The sequence below is a fragment of the Dermacentor silvarum genome, chromosome 2, assembly GCF_013339745.2.
Source record: "Dermacentor silvarum isolate Dsil-2018 chromosome 2, BIME_Dsil_1.4, whole genome shotgun sequence".
NCBI classification, from domain to species: domain Eukaryota; kingdom Metazoa; phylum Arthropoda; class Arachnida; order Ixodida; family Ixodidae; genus Dermacentor; species Dermacentor silvarum.
This window is the reverse complement of record NC_051155.1, coordinates 57,560,885-57,583,545: the sequence shown is the minus strand read 5'-3', so window position 1 is coordinate 57,583,545 and position 22,661 is coordinate 57,560,885. Positions and strand designations below refer to the sequence as shown.

Sequence of the window (22,661 nt, the reverse complement as noted above, 5' to 3'; positions counted from 1 at the left end):
ACTCCTGGCCGCTCGTGTCTAGACGCCTTGGCAGGCATGGTTCTATTCAGCCCTTAGAAGCGCATCAAAGCGCGCAAGTTTGATGTGGCTACTATCCGTCGATCAAGAGGGAGCAGGACAAAGCTGGTCCGCACCACGTAGCGCAGCCAGACTGGAGAAATGAGCGCCAGCACGCACTCCAGCCCTGTCACACACACAACAGTTGCATGTAGATGCGTCTGCTGCGTAGTGTAGATACCGCGGCCACCGCGGGGTGCTGCGACGAGCCCGCTCGCTGTGGCTCGCTGAGGATAACCATGGGTCTCTGTGAGTGACGTAGCTCCAGGTGCGTGGAGAGCAGACCTGAGCATCGACATCTGACTGGAACAGGTCATCAGCTTCCCGATAGCGCCCCTTCAAGTATGGCGCCATCATGGTCGAAGCTCATTACGTCAGGAATCCTAGCGGGCAAGCGTGCCGTAGGACATCGCTTCAGGCTGGGGTTCCGGCGATGCGGGAACTTCCGGAACTTCCAGTGGCCGCTCAAATTCTTCCTTGACTATACATGTCAGGGATGGAGGCTACCTGGGGCTGCGATCTTGGCCACAACGTCTGCGCCTGTTCTCATACGACCACTCTGATTGTCTCGCGCAGGTCGTCGCGGTGCCTAGCGTTTGAGCTTCGGCGTAGTTGGTTGTCAGCACGCGGTTATTCTATTGCCTGGTGCGCGTTTCAAGCGTCTTCTCGATTGTCGTGGCCTCAGAAACAAACTCGGCGATGGCGCATCAATCTGGCAAAGAGCTGTTCTTTCCCACCCTCGCATCAGGAACCCAACTTTCTTTTCTTCAGACATGCCGGGGTTGGCGTGGCGGAACGGACGAGTCATCTCCTCCGCGAAGATCGTGATATTCTAGTGCGGTACCTGTATCCGGGTTTCCAAAATAACTTCGGCCCTTTTGTTGCATGCGACACTCGCGAATGTCTTCATGGAGTTCTCACTAAATATGTGCCACGTCACTAGAAGCAGGTCCGAGAAGCGTTATTCAAAGAAAAGTAGACATGGCGCAACTTGTCCTCGCAGCTCCAGTTTTTGAACGTCGCTATCCTCTCGTATGTAGTCGGTGGCTCCTTGGGCTGTTTCAGAATGATGGCTGCAGACGAAGCTAGGTCTGTCATCGCAGTCGTTGACTTGGCTACGATCTTACTGGCTGTCTCAGGTAGAAGTACGTGCTCCGGGGGCAACTTTGTATCCGGCGGCTAGCTCGATCGTCCGGGGCGACATTGGTCTGGTTTTCAGGGTTTGAGTTTGACGGAGCGTCCGGTACATGAACGCAAAGGTACCTCCACCATATGTCACATTGTAGTGACGATGAACCACCCCAGTAGCGTAATGCAAGTCACGGACTAACTGTTCATTAGGCGAACCTGTGTCCAGCTACACAAGTGATACTCAAAGAAATATTAGCGGCGAGCACACTCTTCGATCGTCGGAAATCTCATCTGCGGGTCGGGCTTTACACGTGGCTCGTCGAAGGTTCCAGTGTTGTCGCTGGTGCTCGCATACGTTCGAGGCAGCGCAACACTATTCGCGTCGCGCACACATCTGATTACACAAGGTTCAGCGAGAATATAGCAAATAAAATCAAGGATAACATTCGAGTACGCTTCAAATCGTGCAGACGGGTCTTGCGCTAAGCGATAATTTTATGTTGTTAGCGCGTTAAATGCGGTCCTCAGAAAAAGGATAAGCAAGTAAACGTGTTAATATATTCACGAAGTGAAATTTTAAACACATAAAGCTGATTTGCGGATACAATGGAGATGGGCAAGGTGTTCCAATCTCGAGTGTCTGAGGTACAAATGAGTAAAAAAGAAGTAGTTAGTCTTTACCTTAAGAAACTAATAAGACGTCTGAAAAGAACGCCTTAGGTCGGTGTGTGCAACTTTAGCAAGATTTAGAGGTATACCTGTAATGAAGCTCTCGACGATCAGGCCAAAGTAGGCCACCGCTGACGTCTCCACGAAGAATGAAGTCACGTAGCAGGTGGGGATGAAGGCCACCCCGAAGAAGCAGAACAGACCGAGGTAAGTTGCTGCATTTAGCAACAGTGTCAATCATATCACTGTTTTAAAGTAGGTCCTCACATTTCTTGCAAATGTAGTAACGTATGCGGAAGGCCCTAAAGAAATGCAGGTTACGAGAGCGCTAAGTTACTCTTTCGTTGAGCATCGGCGCTTTGACAAACATCTCTAGTGACAGGACAACCGGGACAACACAGACCAACCGACAACACAGACACTGACGTGAATAGCCAGGCGCGGCACGAACCAGAAACATGAAGCGTTGAGCGCTGAGCGCTGACATTCGCCTACTTCTTTTTCCTTACTTTACCAGAAAACCCCTCTCCCCCCCCTCTTACTGAAGTGCTATCTATATAATAAACGTCGCAGGTTCGCCCGAAAGGCAAAGTATCGATTGCGATAGCAAACTAGTGGGCAGCTATACGAGATAAGGATAGTAGTTTCATCGGCCGTGTAAACTTGTAAACACAGGCATACTAACTAAATTAACGAGAATGGTGTCACGTGCGCACAAGCAAACATGAACACATCTCACTCAATGACCACGAAAACTCGCCATCAAAACGCTGGAGCGACGAAGTGCGGCAGTAGCAGCGAGCGAATTGACCTTCGTGCTGCGTCTCGCATCAACGCGAACTAAGCCGCGAAAACAGCGCATGGCAAACTGTGTCTCCGACGATGGCTTTCAAGATACAGCGGCCCGGGCAGGCGCGCGCGGCCGCCCGGGCCGTTCAGAGTAGAAAGCGCCCCCCCCCCCCCCCCCGCCACCCCCTTCCTTACCCTACCCTACTCCCGGAGCACTGCGCTCGACGGAAGACAGCGTGCTTCCTTTCCGTTTTCCGAGCTTGAGCCGCCATCTCCAGCTCACTCTCGCACGCTTTCACCAGTACATACAGCATACGGTGCACGGCGACGATTTTATCGCCCTTGGACTTTATACGGAACGTCACGGCGACGACGACGGCGACGACGACGGCGACGACCACGGCAGATATGCGCCTGGAGTGTTCATGTGAGTGCTATCGCAATAAAGAAAAAAACTTGGCCAGAACAGCACCTCTAACTCCAACTATGCGATAGAAAACGTAGATTGCGACTTCTCGACATCTGCGCGCGCGTGCGTCCCGCACAGCTTTGCATACTCTCAATTAACAAAGTGGCCTTTCTATATCTTGTATCTCTCAGAAATTTACGATTTCGTGCATACTGATGCGTTCACGTATGCTCAACACACCTCGATCTTTCTGTTAGATACGTCCAAAGTGGGTGGATTTCTTTTACAAAGCTAGAAAGAAATGCGTGACCGTTAGCGGGATCGGACTTCTGAACAGCAGCTCAATGCTCTGACCATCAGACCACGATCGCACGCATGCTTCTCTCGTGCCGAAGTCGCTCTTAAAAACGTCTCACGCGTGCGTCAGGTCCCATTTTCTTATCGTGACAGCTAGCGCATTGAGGCGCTGTGTTAGACTGCATTGCATTCAGGATCGGTCCACATTTGTTAGTTAACCGTTAAAGTGGGCAAAGTTTGCCTATAATGCTATCGGATTGAAAGGCTAACATTCACTCACCATTAACTGCGATTTCCGGCTTTTGTACAGGAAAGCTGTCAAACCCAAACACCGCCTGCATTTACAGTTGCAGAGCAACCCACGGCATGATAATGTGAGCCATAAGGTAAATATATTAACACCTCACAAAATAACGTATACCTTGCCCTTTTGTGGTGCCATTTTATATTCATGCCTCCTTTAGGGCTGAGCAGCCAGAATTTGTCATTTGATTTTTCTTCCTGCTTGACGCAGCGTAGAAGTACGTTGTATGAACTTAAGAACGTTCTAAGAACTCAAAGTTCTTGAACGCTGCCGAAACTACAGTTTATGCATAACGAAGATAGTTTTCGTCTATGACGAAGCCGCGGCGCAAAGTATGCGACACCTGCATTCAACTACGGTCAAGTTCAAGACATCACCACGAGCATTTACAGCTAAGAACGTACACGTTTAAGGAATGTCAAAGTGGAAAAAAATTGTGTTTGTGAAATGTGGGAAGCCGATCACGTGGTGTATATATTGTAAGCACTATTAACGTACTTCGTCTTTTCATTTGTACATAGCCATAATCACCTTCCCTGTTCTTCTACTTCTTCCCGCATGAGCTGGGGCGTTTTCCTTTTTGGAATAAAAAGCGCTTGACCGCTCGGTCGGTCTCGATCTTATAAAGTGGTGGAGCACGTCAAGACCCCGACGTCCTCTCGCGTTTCCGTCTTCCCTGGAGCTACGTTCCGGTTGCCGCCTGCGCCCGGTTACCCCTACAATGATGGACAATTCCAACCACGGCTCTTCCGGCGCCTCTAACCCTACCACACAAACGACTCCGCCTGCGGTGCCTTCTTGGACTGTGACGTGCCCTCAACGCGATCCCCCTGTCTTTGCGGGACTCCGCGGTGATGACGTCGACGATTGGTTCGACACCTACGACCGCGTGAGTTCTTGCAATAAGTGGAACGATACCCAGAAATTAAGGCACGTCGCATTCTACTTGACCGGTGTTGCAAGGACGTGGTATTTCAATCATGAATCCGACATCGCGGATTGGTCCACGTTTACCGCCAAGCTGCGGCAAATCTTCGCTTCCTCGTCTGGCCGTGCAGAAGTCGCCAAGCAGAAGCTAGGCACGCGCCTCCAATTTCCACAAGAGTCTTACACCTCACACATAGAGGATGTCTTGGCTCTGTGCCGCCGTGCGAACCCTAGCATGACGGAAGCCGAACGCGTTCGACACATATTAAAAGGCATTGGGTCTGTCGCGTTCAATGCCTTAATCGTGCAAAATCCGGCTTCTGTCCAAGACATCACTGCCACGTGTCAGCGCCTGGACGAGATGCAGTCTCTTCGTCTTCAACATGACCGTAGCGATCCTCAGGTTCCCCATTCTTCAGATCTACGTGCTCTCATCCGCACCATCATCCGCGAAGAGCTTCAAATACTAGACCCGAGGCGTTCACCTGCTGCCTGTGCCCCTCCTCCTGTTCTCCTGTTCCTCCTGTTCACCCGGCCAACATGCTTTATGTAACTGTTGAAGGTGTTCCAGCGTCAGCTCTCATCGATACTAGTGCCGCCGTTTCTGTTCTTCGGAGTGATCTGTGTTCACGGCTCCGGAAAGTAAAAACGCCTTTTCTTGAACCTATTTTGCGTGGTTCTAATAATGCATTCATTCACCCCGACGGACAGTGTACTGCTCGTCTTCTCATCGACGACATTCACCACCACGTTGAGTTTATCGTCCTTCCAACGTGTATCCATGAACTTATACTGGGTTGGGATTTCCTACATTCTGCTGGAGCCGTCATTTCATGTAGAGGGGAAGTTGTCCATATCACGAATACAGCGCTTGCACCTGTTACGGACTCTTCACCTTCATGCGTGAACTTGGCCATTGGTCCTGCGTCCTGGTCACGAAGACGTTGTATCCGTAACATCCCGGCAGATCGCCGACGGAGACGCTCTAGTCGCCCCTTCTTCCCGCTGTACTTCTCGCGGAATCCTCATTGCCGCCTGTATCGTCCGGTTTTCACGTGGCCGCGCCCTTCTGTCTGCCTGCAACATGACCCCAGATCCTGTGATGCTGCCCAAAGGGATGACTGTGGAAACCCTCGCCGACACTGAACCTATCTCTATAGTCACGCTTTGCCCTTCTTCATCGCCAGCACCCACCTCAGGTTTGGATGATTCTTTCCCTCCCCCAGCCGTTCTTGGTTCTGGCCTAACCGCCGCGCAGTCCGAAGCCTTACTGGCGGTCTTGGCGAAGCACAAAGCCTGTTTCGATAGCTGTTCCCCTGTGTTGAGCCAAACTTCTGTGGCTTCACACCGCATCGAAACCGATGGTTCCGCTATCATACGACGACGCCCCTATCGTGTCTCGCCGTCCGAACGGAGGGTCATTGAACAACAGGTTGCTGACATACTTGCGCGGAAGATAATTCGACCTTCATCTAGCTCCTGGGCTTCTCCCATGGTTCTCGTAAAGAAAAAAGATGGCTCCGTTCGCTTTTGCGTCGTCTATCGAGCGCTGAATAAGATCAGACGCAAGGACGTATATCCAATACCTCGAATTGACGACGCTTTGGACACACTGCAAGGGGCGGAATATTTCTCCAGCCTTGATCTTCGATCAGGCTATTGGCAAATTCCGATGAACGAGACTGACAAAGAAAAGACCGCATTCGCTACACCAGACAGACTTTATGAATTTAACGTGATACCTTTTGGCCTTTGTAACGCTCCCGCCACATTTGAGCGCATGATAGATAACGTACTTCGTGGACTAAAATGGAAGGCCTGCCTCTGTTATCTGGACGATATTGTCATCTTTTCGTCTAACTTTAGCCAACATCTTCATCGATTCGACGAAGTTCTTAAGTGCCTTGCAAATGCTGGTCTCCAGATCAATACAAAAAAATGCAAATTCGCAAGCAAGACCATAAAAGTATTGGGCCACGTCGTCTCAAAAGATGGCATCCAGCCAGACGCTGAAAAGATTAGTGCTGTTCTGCACTTCCCTCGGCCCCAGCAGCAGAAAGATCTACGTAGTTTCCTCGGCTTGGCTTCATATTTTCGTCGATTTATACGCAACTTTGCTGCCATAGCAGCTCCTCTACACAAGCTACTGGTTACGGGTGCCTCTTTCACATGGACTAACCAATGCGAGTCGGCTTTTCAAGCTCTTAAGCAACATCTTACTTCCGGACCAGTGCTTCGCCACTTCGATGATCGAGCCCCCACCATACTCCATACTGACGCAAGCGCACAAGGTATTGGCGCAGTACTTCTGCAACGTAATGCAGCCTCTAAAGAGCAAGTCATCGCATATGCCAGCCGAACACTTTCTCCAGCTGAGCGGAACTACACCATTACAGAGCAAGAGTGTCTGGCTATCGTCTGGTCGATTCAGAAATTTCGCCCATACTTTTACGGCCGCCACTTCACCATCGTCACCGACCATCATGTTCTGTGTTGGGTGTCATCATTGAAAAACATGTCAGGACGCTTAGGACGCTGGATACTCCGCTTGCAGGAATATGACTTTACAATAACGTACAAGTCTGGAAAAAGTCATCATGATGCAGACGCATTGTCTCGCTGCCCACTCTCGCTCTCTCCCGGTAACGCGCCGTCGCCTTCCCCACCACGTCGTTCCGATGCTACGCCTGCCTCACACCAGCTCTCGATAACGCCCCTGGACCTGGCTACGCTTTCATCATGCTCTGATTTCGTCTTGCTTCAGCGGGCCGACTCCTACTGTCGAACTCTCATGGATCGCCTTAGTGGATTCGCCGAACCACCCAACAACCGCTTGCGACGCCAACTTCGACAATTCCGCCTGCAAAGTGGCGTGCTACACCGCTACGTTTATCACCCAACAGGTCACCGGTGGGTCCCAGTTCTACCTCGCTGCCTTCGCCGGCGCGTATTAGAGGCACTTCACGACGACGCATCGGCTGGCCACTTAGGCTTCCACAAGACTTACGACCGCATCAAGACCCGCTGCTTCTGGCCTGGCCTATCCACAACGGTGGCCAAATACATTGCCTCCTGTGTGTCGTGTCAGCACCGAAAACGCTCGACTTCCCCTCCTACCGGTTTACTACAACCTCTCCCTTGCCCGGACGCACCTTTTGAATTTGTTGGCATTGATTTATATGGTGCTTTGCCTTTGACACCCTCCGGTCACCGTTGGATTTTCACTTCGGTCGACCATTTAACCAGATATGCCGAGACTGCCCCTCCTCGAGCCGGTACCGCGTCTGAGGTTGCTGACCTTCTTGCGCTCCATCGTCTTGCGCCACGGGGCTCCTCGCGTTCTTCTGAGTGACCGTGGCAAGGCGTTTATTTCCCAAGTTCTCGAGGAAGTTCTTCGGGCCGCTGATACCGTGCACAAATCTACTTCTACCTATCATCCGCAAACCAATGGCCTCACTGAGCGCTTCCACCGTACGCTGTCTGACATGATTTCCATGTACATCCGTCCCGACCACACTGACTGGGATAAAATTCTTCCCTTTGTGACATTCGCATATAATACTGCTATTAAACGAACTGCCGGTTACAGCCCTTTCTTCCTTGTATATGGAAGATCTCCTTCCACCAGAGAATTCTTTTTAGCACCTTCTTCGCCTTACGCGTCCCTTCCAGAAGATTTTGCTGCCCGAGTTGCACATTGCCGTCAAATCACCCGGCAAAGCACGGAAGCTACCCAAGCTGAGCGCAAACGTCGCTGCGACAACAAACGCCGTGACCTCCGTTTTCAGCCTGGAGACCAAGTCCTGCTTTGGACTCCAGCTCTAACTCCAGGCCTCTGTGAGAAGTTCCTTCAACGCTATATTGGCCCATACACCGTTGTGCAGCAAACATCTGCAGTGAACTATCTCGTGCGCCCAGTACACTCCGTCACTGACCGGCACCGCCGGAAAGCCGAAATTGTTCACGTCTCGCGGATGAAGCCCTTCACTCCCCGTTTAGATAATCTCTAATCTGCGGCCAGGCTGGCCGCTTCCATGACGGGGGGAAGTTAGTGTAAGCACTATTAACGTACTTCGTCCTTTTCATTTGTACATAGCCATCATCACCTTCCCTGTTCTACTTCTTCGCGCATGAGCTGGGGCGTTTTCCTTTTTGGAATAAAAAGCGCTTGACAGCTCGGTCGGTCTCGGTCTTATAATATATATATAAATCATGGATTGTGATTCGGGACCTCAAAGAGGTGCGACATAACGCTAACGAATGTTTCCAGCATTTAGCGCTAAATTGCCACGGATCTTTTTTTAGGGGCGAAGCTCTTTAGGGTCGAGCCTTGTTCCTCGTCGCGCCGTCGTAGCCACGCTAGTACTCGCCGCTCCCGCTAGAAGCGCTGCTCTGCTCTCTTTCTCTCTCGTTCCCGATGCACGCGCTCTCTCTCTCTCGTCCGTAGCTAGGGGCGCTGCGGTGCCCAAGAGCTATATATATATATATATATATGTATATATATATATGTATATATATATATATATATATATATATATACGCCACGCTCCGTCTTCCGTAAGCCGGCTTCCGGCTTACGGAGAACGCTTCCGGCGTTTTGCCCGAATGATCCCCCGGTGCTTCGCCCACTCATCATCATTCACTTCGTGGATATGCGGTGGTTTATTTTAACAGAACTGAAACCCACGGTGACATCTTCCGTTGAAAGATGACTTCTCCATGAAGGCTGAAATACGCCTACGCTAAAGAGCACTTAATATAAGGTGAGAGAGAAAAAAAAGAAGAGACGATGCACTCACACAGTATGATGTTGGCCTTTTTGGTGAGTCCCCAGGGATCGATGATGAAGAGCGGCAGCAAAGCGATGATGCACGCGATGGTGTAGGACAGCATGTCGATGAAGAAGCTCATGAACCAGTAGCGCGTCGCCGAGATGCCGGTCATGAGCTGAATGGCCTTGGCCTTGGTGAAGGTCTCCTCGGTGGGCAGGAAGACGTAAGCGGCCGCCAGCAGCGACAGCAAGAGCGGGATGGTGAGCGAGTCGACGATGCGGGCGATGAGCACCACCGTGAACACCGGGTCGACCACGTTGTCCGACACCTTTTGGATGTCGAACTTGAACAGCGGAGCCTTGGGGCCTTCGCGGATCATGTAGTCTGCGAACAGCCACCACGTCAACGGAAGCAGTGAGACGGATGTGCAAAAAGTGCAGGCAACAGAGCACCGTCCATCTTCAATTAACACCCCCAGAAAGATCAGGGCAAATGACGAGACAAGTTGAGCAACTACAAAACGAGCTAGCACAAAGCGATGCTGGTGAAATCGTGCGATTATGAAGCATTACACAGGGTGTCCGCTCCGTCGTCTTTAAAACAATGGCTACTTTCAGCTGGGGCACCCTGTATATTTAGCGCAGTATTTTTTCCGTTGGTTAGTTTGGCTATAGTACATCTTTGTGAGAAAGACAACATTCGTAAATCTCCCTGCATGCGCTTATTCGGAGGCCTACACGTTCAGACTTCCTGTTGAAGTGAACTGTCGCTCCATTATCATTGTGGCAAGGCGGGGGCTGATCTATTTCCCACATCTCTAATGGAGTTGTCTTTCCAACGTAGGCGACCACGAGCCTGTGCGCTGATGACAAGATGCCCCGGATGTTCTCCTGGGCTCGCGGCCGGGATATATGTCACGGCGCAGCTTCGTCGTCTTCGGCCTGGCTATGACGGCTCGCCATACCATCATTAAACAGTCTGCAGTGACCACTTTGGGCGCATCACGTAAAATATATGCCAGGAGAGGAGGCGCAAAGGCTACCAACTAGATCCAGTGGCCTTGGCTACCTTGATGATTCCGAACCCTTACGACCTCCTCCACAGACCTTTAAATGATCAGTGCCGGTGCAATAAAAGAATTTGTTTCGCTTTATCTTGTTTTCTTCTCACCAGGCGCCAACCAAGCTGGCCTACTTCAGGATTACGTCGGTGATGCAAAACTCCAGTTATCTGACGGAAAGTCAAAGGATGAGCCGAGTCTGAGAATAAAGCTTTGTAGCGGAGCATAACTAGATGTCAAGTTGCAAAGCCGTGATTAGACCAGCGTGGTTGGTACAAATACCTTTTTTCGTTGCATATTGCAATGTCGATGCAACGCGCTTCCTACCGAAGAGCCGTAAAATATAAAGGGTATAAAAGAGGAAAGCAGACTTACACAATTCTTTGAAGGCTGGTTCCTTCTGAAGAAGGGCTGCACAAGTTCAAAAAAAAGAAAGAAGCAATGTGCGTTTAATTACTTGGTAACTCTTTGAGAAAGAGCTCCTCTAATTGTCACAAGAATGCGTACAGTGATGCAGAAATGTAGAACAAATACGAAGACAACCCCAGCAATTCCGGACATCGCCTTTAGTTCACAGCTTTTACACCACGTGGCGTACGGACCTTTAAGATTCGAAATTCGCGCGATGACGCACGAAGTGTACTGGAGGATAACAGAATACACGTTTTAACAATAAAATAAAAATAAAAAAAGGACCACGCCAACAGCTTTCACCGTCGAGCATGGACGAGTGCGAATCAGGAACAACTGATCTGATAACCGCCGCGCGTATAAGACGAGCGGCCAGCTAGTCTACTGTGAATCAGCAGTTTTGCTGCTATTGATAGTCGTTTAGAGGCTCAGCCCCGCTTCAAGAAAGCGGGTGCAGAATCTTGAAAGAGCGGCCTCCGCCCCCCCCCCCCCCCCCTTCCGTCCATCTTTTCCTCGTCCAACTTTTTGTCCGATCGAATCAAAAAAGCAAAAATGCCCTTTTGTCGCTTCATTTCTCGAAAGCTGATTCTAAAATAATAATGTAAGCTTGCTAAATGGTCGCGATGGGCACATGTTTCAGGATATGCATTCGCATGATTGACACCCTTAATCTCGGTAGGCCTCAGTTTACGAGTCCATTTGCGCATTTGCGTGTAGGTGCCTGGTCGAGTTAAGTTCACTGCCACGGAATTTGTGTTTTTCGAAGGCGAAAGCCTTAGGTGCATGGCTATATTTTCGGTGCCATTGGCGGTGACCTTGGCGAAACTGCGCCATGGCGAAACTGCGCCATAACGAAAATGGCCGACACCGCAAAGAGTAAAATCACGTCAACAAAAGCTCGGATTGACGTCAGTTTTCTCAGGGAGGTTCCTGTGAACAAAGTAAATTGGTGGCTTTGTAAAGAAAATTTGGTACATTTCAGCCGAACACCTTTTCTAAGTTCTTGGTAAGCGACGGGTGTTAATGCAGAAAATCATCTGTTACTGGTCAGTGTTCGAAGACCTGCTTCCTTGCACAGTGGCATAGCCAGAAATTTTGTTCGGAGAGGGAGGGCTCACGTTGCAGCGCGGCCTCCTCCTTATAGAATTGGTCGAGGGATCAAATATATCAATAATAACTGCATTGCCATTGACAATGTCATTGTATATTAGAGGCTGCAAATGAACTACTGCGTGCTACCCACTGTCAAGTAAAATATGTATTTTTCATAAAAGAATATATTTGTATGTGTGGCAGAAATAACTGGCAAATTGTGGCAGAAATAACTGATATCAAAGCTTCCGCCTGTTTTGTCTATTTAATCAGTAAAGAAAATATCACACAAACTTTAGAACATCAGAATATCATAGAATTCCAAACCAGCAAAGCAGTGCAAACAGCTGGTGCGAAAAACGCAAAGGACATGAAAAGAACAAGTTGGGCGCAAATATTTTGATAAATCTTTGTCATTAAAGAACCTTGTTTACTTTTTAACACGAAAGTGTTTTATGCCGGGGTCCACCAAGACTTCACTGACGTATTTCCGTCACGGAAATACGTCATAGAACATAATACAAAGAAAGAAATCAGAAGAAAAAGTTCCACAAACATGCAAAATTTGGAAATCGAACCCACGACCTCTCGGTCCGCGACGATAGATCGCCGAGCGTTTAACCCATTGCGCCACAAACGCATTTGCAGAGAGCTACACAGACGCGCCTTATATATCTAAAGCCCAGACCACACGTACGCTTGCAAACGCGCGCGAGCTCGCGTCCGCGCGCCCACGCATGCGCAGACGGTGCGGCACGGCTCGTACGCGTCGAAACGCGGCGCGATCTCGCTGATCAGCTCCTCTCAGTTATCGCGCGCCTGGGCTGCCTCGCGTCGGCGCGCCTGGCTACGCAGCGATGGCGCGGTACATTCAACTCTCAGTTAAGCAGAATTATACCATGCAAGAAAGTGCTTCTTCTTCACTTTTTGGGCTGATCTAACAGCTCCAAAAAGATAAAAATTACGTTTATAAATATCGAAGCATTTTGAAGCACTGCCAACAACGAAATACGAAGTGGCGTCTGCCAAGGTGTAAACAAGTGATGCCAGTGAGCGCGCGCTGTCGCGCGTATTTGTGGATGCAAAACGCCATTCCTCGCTAGGCGCGGCAACCGCAAGGCGCGTAGACGCGAGCTTACGCGCGTCCGCAAGCGTACGTGTGGTCTGGGCTTAACACTCCTCCGTGTACCCGCGCTCTTGCTCGGGGCGGTGCCGCCGCCTACGAGCAGTAAAGAGAAGTACTGCATTATGACACTAACGCGCACCGACAGTGAACGCTTCGGTGGCCTCAGCACTACGACGCCTCGATGCCAGCATTCGAAGGGACGCTGGCATCAAGAAGCACTACCAACGCCACCTAGGTGGCGTTCACCGTACTCAGCACAGCGGAGCGTGGCCTCCACAATTAGCTCTGAAAATGTTTCTGAAGTTGATCGCGGAGGCTGCAATTACGACGCGCTGTACGCGCTGATTTGACTCGGTGACGATTCAGTTACGTGCTTTGTCTTGCGCGTTGTATTAGTGTGTCAGTTACGTGCTTCGTCTTTCGCGTTGTGCTAGCGTGTGCAGCGTAGTGCAGCTTCCATATGCACGACGGTTGCTCATGGTCATCGACGTTGGTAGTCGTGATGGAGGAGACGTGCCACCAGGCGTCAGCGTGGGTGCATCAACGCCTAAGGGCGCTTTAGCCACAAAACACCAATAGACATTATATATCAATGTGCAATAAACATTACACTACTTCTGTGAAGACACGTTTCACTTTCGTGTTCTATACCGATTCCTATATAAGAGGGATCAACCACGTTTTTTTTTGTACAGTCGCGAGCAGAAGTTTGGAGACCATGGCATCAGCAAAAAAATTTAATATATTCAAGCGCAGCTGCACGGGCCCGAATTGGCTTAATACGCTGTATTGGTCCATCACGCGCACGTAGGCTTGCGCTCTTGATTTCAGCCGGAATGCCCAGGCTGCGAAGGAAAAAAAAATAAAATCGTGGCAGCAGAGAGACTCGGCCTTCCTGTACCGACGTGGGAGCGGCCCGCTACGTGCTGACGCGCGTTCCGAGGGACCGTAATAAAGCTTTATCATACCATCATACCATACCTTTGGTCCACAAACTTTTGCTCGTGACTGTACATATGCAACGGCCAGGGAAAAACGTCAATGGCGCTGTCCTTCGTTGCAATAGATTGCGCATGAGCAGTTGTTACCGGTCGTGTATTGTAATTACACCGATAATATAGTCGCAGCAGTGAGTACATATAAGAAGCAGGAGTTCTGCAAGATGTAGATTAGAAATGCGAAAATAGAATGGAATATACAAGTGCGAAGATACAAGTTGATAAAGGGCACAAAAGTGTCACTGGTAACAAAATGCACTGTTTGTATACACGAAGCCTCGCAACAAGATGTTTAAATATATGTATAAGTATCCAATATATTCACGTATTTAAGCAAACGTCACTGTATGTAATGCGTCAAACAAGACAAATAGACATGTTGCGCAGTCACACATAGTAGTAGCTTTACGCATAGAAAGACAGACGATACCGGCAAGAACAAAACTACGATCGCAGAAATCGTGATATGTTCCAGAAGGACCGCCTGTTGGGCTAGTTGGTCTAACATAGTTACTTTCAGTTTGGCTGAACGGTTTGGTTCTAGAAGCTGACAAGGAAGGTGGATTTCTTGTGATGCCGAAAGGCATGTTCAATAAAAAAGCCCAAGCGTCAGTGGACAAGAACTTTGTGGCTGTTTTAAAAAAGTGCAGTGAGGGTTAAGACTAAGTTCATCAAATTTTGTAAGGACTTGGAATTGAATGATCTTGCTAGTGCTGTTAAAAATAGTAAGGGGAACAGTCTGAAGGTTTTCTTTTCTGCAAAAACACATAAGGCAGATGTCCCTTTGAGAACCATTGTGAGCCAAGGGGGGGCTTGGCAAAAGAAGGTTAGTCAGTTTTTACTGAAGAGCTTTATGTAACTCACGGTTGTTGATCCTTTCCGCGTGAGGAAATCTGAAGAAGTCGCTGAATATGTGAAACACAACGAGAGTATAGATTATGGCTTGTCAGTGGACGTTGAGGACTTGTTTTCTTCAGTACCTCAAGATGAGCTTTTAGTTGATGTTAGGAAGTGCATTGAACAGAGTGGCGAATGCGATTTCCAAAACTCCGCTTGCTTGTCGGTTCATAATTTAACGCTTTTAGAATTTTATCTTAGTGTAACATTTATTGTTTTTAACGAGCAGCCTTTTCTGCAACGTAGAGGAATGTGTATTGGGTTTTGCATGGCTCGGATTCTATGCGACATATTTTTAGCTGATATTGACAGTGCGCTTGATTTGGCTTTTAATGGGGGGAAGGTACTCAAAGTGCTTCGGTACGTCGATGACTTTTTAATTCTTTTAAAGAAAGAGGACGGTTTCACTGCCCTTGGGAGTATTTTAGATGTTTTTATTCAAGCTGGGCAGGGCTTGAGTTTCACTCATGAATTGCTTGGAACTGAGGGGTTACAATTCCTGGATCTCAGGCTAAAATTTAGTGTAGGCCATGTTTGCTGAGTGTACCTCCCACGGGTTAAGAAGTTTCTCCTGCCTTTTGACTCTGCCCACGCTAAAATAGTAAAAAGGGGCATCGCATTACAATGTCTGGATGCTGCGCTCCGTAAGTCATGCCCGCATTCAATTCAGCATAGCTTTCCCAATCAGATTGGTCGCCTTTTAGCAGCGGGATTCCATGAGTTGCTTGTTGTTCCGGTGGCCGAGTCTATCCTGCAGAGGGTAAAGAAGAGACCTGGAGCGGAAAGGGCTGCGACCCAGCGATGGATGGCTGCACCCGTAGCCATGCCTTATATGCATCAGGTCTCGCACAACCTGAAGAAGGTCGCGAACAGGCATCGTATTCCTGTGGTCTTCACGGCTCCTAATAAGCTATCCAGGCTCTGCCATTGAATTTGCGGTGACCGGAAAGACGCTTGCCAAACAAGCCAAGATAGTCGCTTCGTGGGGTGTGCGACAGGAGTGGTATACTCCGTCCCCTTGTTGTGCGGGAAGCTGTACAGTCGGGCGCGATATGAAGGTGATCGCGCGAGCGTCGACCGGCCAAGCGTACCAGGGCCCTAGCGGCACGTTTAGGAAATATAAAAATCAAGATTTCACGCTCTTCTCTCCTTCGTTAGCTGTTCCATGCTGCGACAATCACTCCCATGGCGAACTCACCGCTCTTTCTCTCTATTTTTACCTTCCCAGTTGTTGCGATCAATCATAACTTGGTGGGCTCTTATCTTTCAGGATGATAACAACGTTGGTGGGAAAGTTCTACTAAAGGCGATCCTTGAGCCGCTATTCTGGACATTCCGCCATTTTCTTCGAGGCGTGACGTAGGCGCGACGCTTACAGAATGGCGCCGATAGCCCCGTTTCGCTTTCGTAACGTGACGCAAATTTGACGTTTCGCCTAAGAAACTGTAATGTAGGCATTGAACATAGCGTGGTTGATAAAGCAAAACAGTTTTCCTCCCCAGTGAAAATAAAGCAGCTAGCTCAAAGCGTACGATTATTCGATCAAAATCGTTTCTCGCTTCCGTCGTCTGCATGCGTGCAGGCTGTCGTCTGCTTCATTAGCTAGGATGCGTGTCCTCGGGAAACGGAATGAGTCATCGTATATTGGCGCGCACGCGCTTGCTTTCTACCTTGAGACAATATACGCGACCTGCCAGTGATGAACTGCGCCCGCTCTAGGCCGCGTTATCGCTATCTCGTGATCCGCAAGTGACTCAGCCCGACTCGTCTGGCTGAGAAGCGGCCGAATATCATCGATAGCGTTGCGCGCGCCACAGTTATACGCTTGAGCGACGCAAACGCCGGCACTGCCATCTCTTGTGCACTTCGCCGCTTACTCGCACCGCGAGAGGAAACTTCAAGGCGCCGTCTTGCGTACATTTCTTTTTGTAAATTAAAAAGTCACCGTTGTCATAGCCTCTGATGACGCGAAAAGTCATTAATATTGATTACAATACAAACACAATAGTGAAAAGTGCGAAATGTCGCAGAAAGTTTGCTAGTTTCAACCAATATTATTTCAAATAAACGTGTTTTTAATAGAAATGATGGTTCAAAACACAAATGCCAACACCACCCGAGAGCGATGCAAATGCTATGAGCACGCGTTGTGAACAAAAGATTTTCATGGCCCCAAATGACAGGGAAAATGCGGCGATACGCATGCCTCTCGACTGACACTGCATATGGCTGCTCATTACCATAATTCGCGCGGATCGTCGCACTACCAAATTATGGCGGAAAATCTGTGCAATGGCGGCCCAGTGCAACGTCACGCAACGTCAAATTGACGTTTACGAAACGGCCCTTCCTGTGACGCTCTTCACGGGATATTCTTTCAGCCAATCAACAACTGACATGCCGGCTATCTTGAAACGCCACCACATATTCGCGAAATTGCAGATGCATTCCACGGGCTTCTGCACGCTACCGTACACTTTCTTTTTAAAGCGCTAAAGTCGCAATATAGATGCTAAGGACCACGCAAAAGTATTAGTCGATAAAATTTGCAGCTCCACGTCACGTTTCGTCATTCTGACGAAAACGCAAAATAGCATTTTGCAAAACTTCCGTTTCCCGGCACAAATTTCAAAACACGTGACCTCTGGACAGCCAATGAGACAGCCAAGATGGCGGATAATGGCGGCCGTGCAGCCGCCATGCGTGTCCAGAATAGAGCCCTTGGCTTCGCTTCATTTATTTGATGTGCGATGTTTTACAAAAAATAGGCATTGCGTCATTTCACTGATTTCTACAACCAATGAAATTTCGTAAAGGGTTTACGCTGAAGAGTATAACTGCTGCGATGCTGATGCGACCCCGAATCTCATTTCGCAAGAAAATGGTCCCCGCCTCCGTCCCCGCCTTTGCTTGAAGCCAGTAAAGAAAAAAAAATCACTGAAAAAGCACTTTCCTCGGGCGGGAGTGACCGCTGCTTAAGGAACAGCAAAAAGAGTGAGGGAGACATGCCTAGTACTTCCCTCTCCTCAAAACTGAATTCAGGGCCTTGGCGCTGTTCTCGCTCTTGGTCGACGCTCGCGCGATCACCTTCATATCGCGCCCGACTGTACATCGACCAAACCGAACGGTGCATAAACGACCGGCTCAGGGAGCATGCGCTAAAAGTTAAGAAAAAAGAGGACAAGCATACACATTTGGTTGCCGATATCATTACGCGTGGTTGCGAGGCACGATTTTATGAGACCACTATCTTAGGCAAATCAACAAACTACACGGCTCGGGTGGCTCTAGAAGCATTCTACATTCACAAGCACTCAGATATTTGTATAAGCGAAGCGTCAATTCTTTTGCACAGTGCCGAACTGAACTATTTGAACTCTGTTACCTGAGGGACATAGTACTGTTAACTTTTTTAGATTTCTTTTTGTCACCTCGCATGGGAAAGGGGCGTGACACTGGTGTACGTGGTTCACCTTATAAATCGGAGGGTTTGTTGACGGAAATAAACGGTGGGTAGTAGCGCTCGTCCGCGTCTGTCGTGTCTTCGTGAGTGTGGTGCGTACTTTTTTGCGCTATGTCTGATAGTAACTCGCGATATGTACTTGGGCCATGCGGCGGTGGCGACAGCACCATATGGGTAGATAATAGAGGAATAATGCAAAAATCAGTACGAAAGTGTGTTATTTAACTGCCTGCAGAGCGGCGACAAATTTTCTGCACCCGAAATTAAGGAAGGGTATTGCTTCGGCTCAAAACAGAAGTAAAAGCGGGTAGCTAAAAAGGAAAGAAAAGACCAAACGAAAGCCACAGATGATGCGGCAAGTTGAACTACCCAATATCCTAGTGTGTTTGTTGGGAAGCGCCGCGAGGGCCGGCTTTCAATAAAAAGGTCGGTAAAAATTGGTTATTGATGTCCTCATAATTTTCGTTTTCACACGATAGCTTTGATCATGATGCTACCTGTTTGAATAAACGGCGATAATTTCTGCGGTTTTACATACTAATGAACAGTCATAAGTTTTCATAATTACGCGTTTATGGACCTGAAGGAACAGAACCTTTACTTGCATTGATTTTTGCCGCTTCCCAGCTAAAGGACAAACTTCACTCGGCGGGGAAGTTTAGTGAAGCGGTCAATGACTTCGGACACGTTGATGCCGACGTCTCTGTGGACGTCGGCATCCTTGTCGAGCCAGACCTTGTCGTCCGCAAAAAAGAACCACCTCAAAAATAGGCCGTTAACTTTCTTCTGTTTTCTCTTATTTTACTTTTCCTGCCTAACCATGTGTTCCTCAGACATTGTAGAGCGCAAGTAGTTTTTCTAATCTCATGTTAAAAATATACTATCTGCGCTTGAAGTGGTCACTGGAACGGTGGCTAGAATCTGAAGCCGTTTCTACACATTTACCTAGAACCTGCAGTCGCAATGAGAGAGGGCATCTTTTCCGGTGCTAAAACCTAAAAGTACTCCTTCGATGTCGCTGGCATCCTTGTTTAGGTACCTTGCACGAACAGTGAATTGTTGGATACCGGAAATATCCGTCGTTTCGTCAGCAAATATGGAGAAGCGGCCTGCACCATTTACTTTTGCATCTAGGCTTTCTTTGATAATTTCACCACAAATTTCTATAATTTGGTTTTTTACATCTGGGCTCAAATGCAAGGTATTACTGGGGCAACATCCAAATGGTTCTTCAGATATGTAGCTCCACAATCAGCTCGCAAATGAAGAAGCGCTCTGAAAATACCAATATTTTCAGAGGGGATTTGCTTAAATCTATAGGACCACTGTCCCTATGGCCACGGAGAGCCAGACCTTGTCGTCCGCAAAAAAGAACCGCCTCAAAAATAGGCCGTTAACTTTCTTCTGTTTTCTCTTATTTTACTTTGCCTGCCCTGGTCCAGCTGATTGATCACATCGGGCGCCCTTCCTGAAAATGTTTGGAGAAAATTATCAGCTGCCAGCTGGCAGTCACGGTCATATTTAGTATTTTCGTGTGTGTGGAAGATTGCGAGCGCGGCCTTCCATTTCTGAAACGGCTTGGACACGAGGGCTCCAGTGCGCGCATGTTAGCTCAACATTAAACCCATAAAGTTCCAGAATTGAAAATCTAAAGCACGCCTTTGGAAATGTCAGTGCACCTTTCGCGTCATAAGTTTATGAGAACTTTATACCCATAAAGTTTCGGAATTGAATTCCATGCGCTCCGTAGATTCCGCGGCCGCTGCGAAATGCCGCAACGCGCCCGCTCGCTATCGAAAAACCATTGACAGTTTGTGCTGGGATGGGGCTCCTTGCGTTATGCGAGTCCAGGTGCCAAGGGCGTTGCGACGAAATCCAGCCCGAGTTTGCATTGTGCGTGCCGAAATCTGTTTTCGAGCGTGAAAAGGACATTGTGGACAAAATCCAGAATTATTGCCGGCGCCGGTGGTTGTTCTGGTCGGCGGTTCATGCCAGCGCGAAATAATTTCGGGGGGGGGGGGGGGGGGGTTCGAAGTCCCATCAGTGCTACTACTGCTACTACTACCCCTACTGCTACTACTATTACATTATTAATAAAATATTATTATAGAGGAAGTACAACAACAATGAAAGCTTTACATGAGATCCAACGCAGTGTTTTAGCATAAGTGATGCGAATGTTCCATTGCGATTATAGAAAAGTTTTCATGTGTTAAATTTGTCGATTTGATGCAGATTGACAGTGGAATCAACATTCTTTGGCTTACTTATCGTGATTATTTTTTTTTCATTTACCATAAACCACATCTCCACTATTAAATCTCTTAAGCAAACTTTAGTGGACTCTGGGCTTGGGCTCCCGTGTACTGGTGAGGGATAGTGCCCCTGTATACGCAGGGCCTCTCTTTTCCTCGCGCCACCGGCACCGCCGTTGGCCGAGCGTCGTCACGCAGTGACAAGTAATATAAGTCGTTCTACTCGGCACAGAAAAGAGAACATGGCGGAAACAGCGCCGGTATACCACTTGCTTCAGCTCTTGTGCCATCCGTATCAGCTAAGGCGCGTTCCCACCACGGCGTCAGGAAGAACATCTGGCCGCTTAGGCCGGAGCAGCGGTCTCACTCCTATCGCGTGCACTCGAGCAGTATACACGCTCCCCCTCGTCGCCGCGCAAGAACTATCTGCAGCAACTCTGAGCATGACGGGACGCTGCGCACCGGGGCTGCGCAAATCGCTATGAAAGTGGGAAAGCTGTTTACTCTGCGCCGTACAGACGGACCGTTGTCGTCTACAGTAGTCATTAATGCGAAAGCATTACATGAGCCATGAGGCAGAAAAGCCGGCGTCATCCACAACGAGTGGTATCAAAAGTCAATGTGACTTCATCAGCATCTTGAATGAAATCAGTAGTAATAGAGAAGATAGTAAATGGTATGATGACGTTAATTAGTAGTAATTATGGGTAGTTATTGTGAATTAAGGTGAATTACTGTGAAGTGAAATAAAGTTACAAGTTAGAGAAGGGTGACTTAAAATGGAGTCAAGTGAATTAAGGTGAAGTAAACTAAATTACAATGAATTAAATTTGGTTAAGGTGGATTAAAGTCGATCACCATATCAACTCGTAGCTACTTGGCGATGAGTTCTGAATGGTTGTGGTCTGGTGATTAATGAACGCAGAGAAAAGAAAGCGAAGGACGGATCGCAAACAGGTTGTAATACTTAAGAAGTCTTTATTGGTAATGACTAAGAGGAGTCATAATGCTTTCGCATTCAAATCACGTAAGCATACTTAAGGTACAATTTTTTTGCCCATGGGCCACCACAGGGCTATCGCTTTAAACCCCACCGCGCCTCTGCCCGCCATATAACGCTTTGCAGTAAACCTTCTCTGTGATAGCATTCATGATCCACCAATAAAACCCGCCATGTTTGGCTACGTCATAGTGCACACCTGCCGCTTTAATATCAACAATCTTTTTAATCTTCGGCGCGAACGTCCGTCACATCCAATTATCCTCGCGTTGCAACGGCAGCCCCTGCCATATCCGAGTTTCACCCCACCGCCCGTATATTTCGGCCGGCAGCATGCTGCACTGTCAATGCTTGAAGGGGTCTGCTGCGTCACGGCGGGAAGCTCCCCTCGCTAGAAACCGGCGAAGTTTCCGCGCGCGCTAAGAGTGCATGTCTATTTCCCCTTAAACACTACGATTAGCAACATCTAGGTTTTAAAATTTTAATTAAATTATCGGCTTTTACGTGCCAAAACCACAATCTGATTATCAGGCACGCTGTAGTTAGGGACTCCGGAATAATTTGGACCACCTGGGGTTCGCTCTGCTCTGCCCTTCGGAGCTCCGACCAGTCACGCCAATTTTGGGCTGTCCAGAGAGCCCACGATGCGGCGCTGAAGCTTGGTCTCCCCGTCCCGACGTGGGTGCGGCCCGCGGCTTCGTCGCCTCCCTGAGAGGGGGCAACAGAGCTTCTCAGGACCGTCATTAAAGTTCTTTGTCTGTCTGTCTGACCTGGGGTTCTTTACCGTGCACCTAAATCTAAGTACACGGGTGTTTTCACACTTCGCCCCCATCGAAATGCGGCCGCCGTGGCCGGGATTCGATCCCGCGACCTCGTGCTCAGCAACCCAACACCATAGCCACTCAGAAACCACGGCGGGTCGGAACAGATAGGAAATTGAAATGAATCACATGCATCAAAGTTTGCATTGCGAGTATTATGAAGTACCGTTTTAGTTTTTTTTC

General features: G+C 48.7%; 1 protein-coding gene across 1 annotated transcript in view; it reads right to left on the bottom strand.

Moving 5' to 3' along the window:
- LOC119440063 (retinal-specific phospholipid-transporting ATPase ABCA4) overlaps window positions 1–22,661 on the bottom strand; it is a 177,129-nt gene that overhangs the window by 132,878 nt on the left and 21,590 nt on the right. The window contains exons 3-4 of the mRNA XM_049662724.1: window positions 10,791–10,826; window positions 9,383–9,739 (exon numbers count right to left, since the gene is read on the bottom strand). Of these exons, the coding sequence (XP_049518681.1) occupies window positions 9,383–9,739; window positions 10,791–10,826 (393 nt within the window). The remainder of the gene's footprint in view (window positions 1–9,382; window positions 9,740–10,790; window positions 10,827–22,661) is intronic.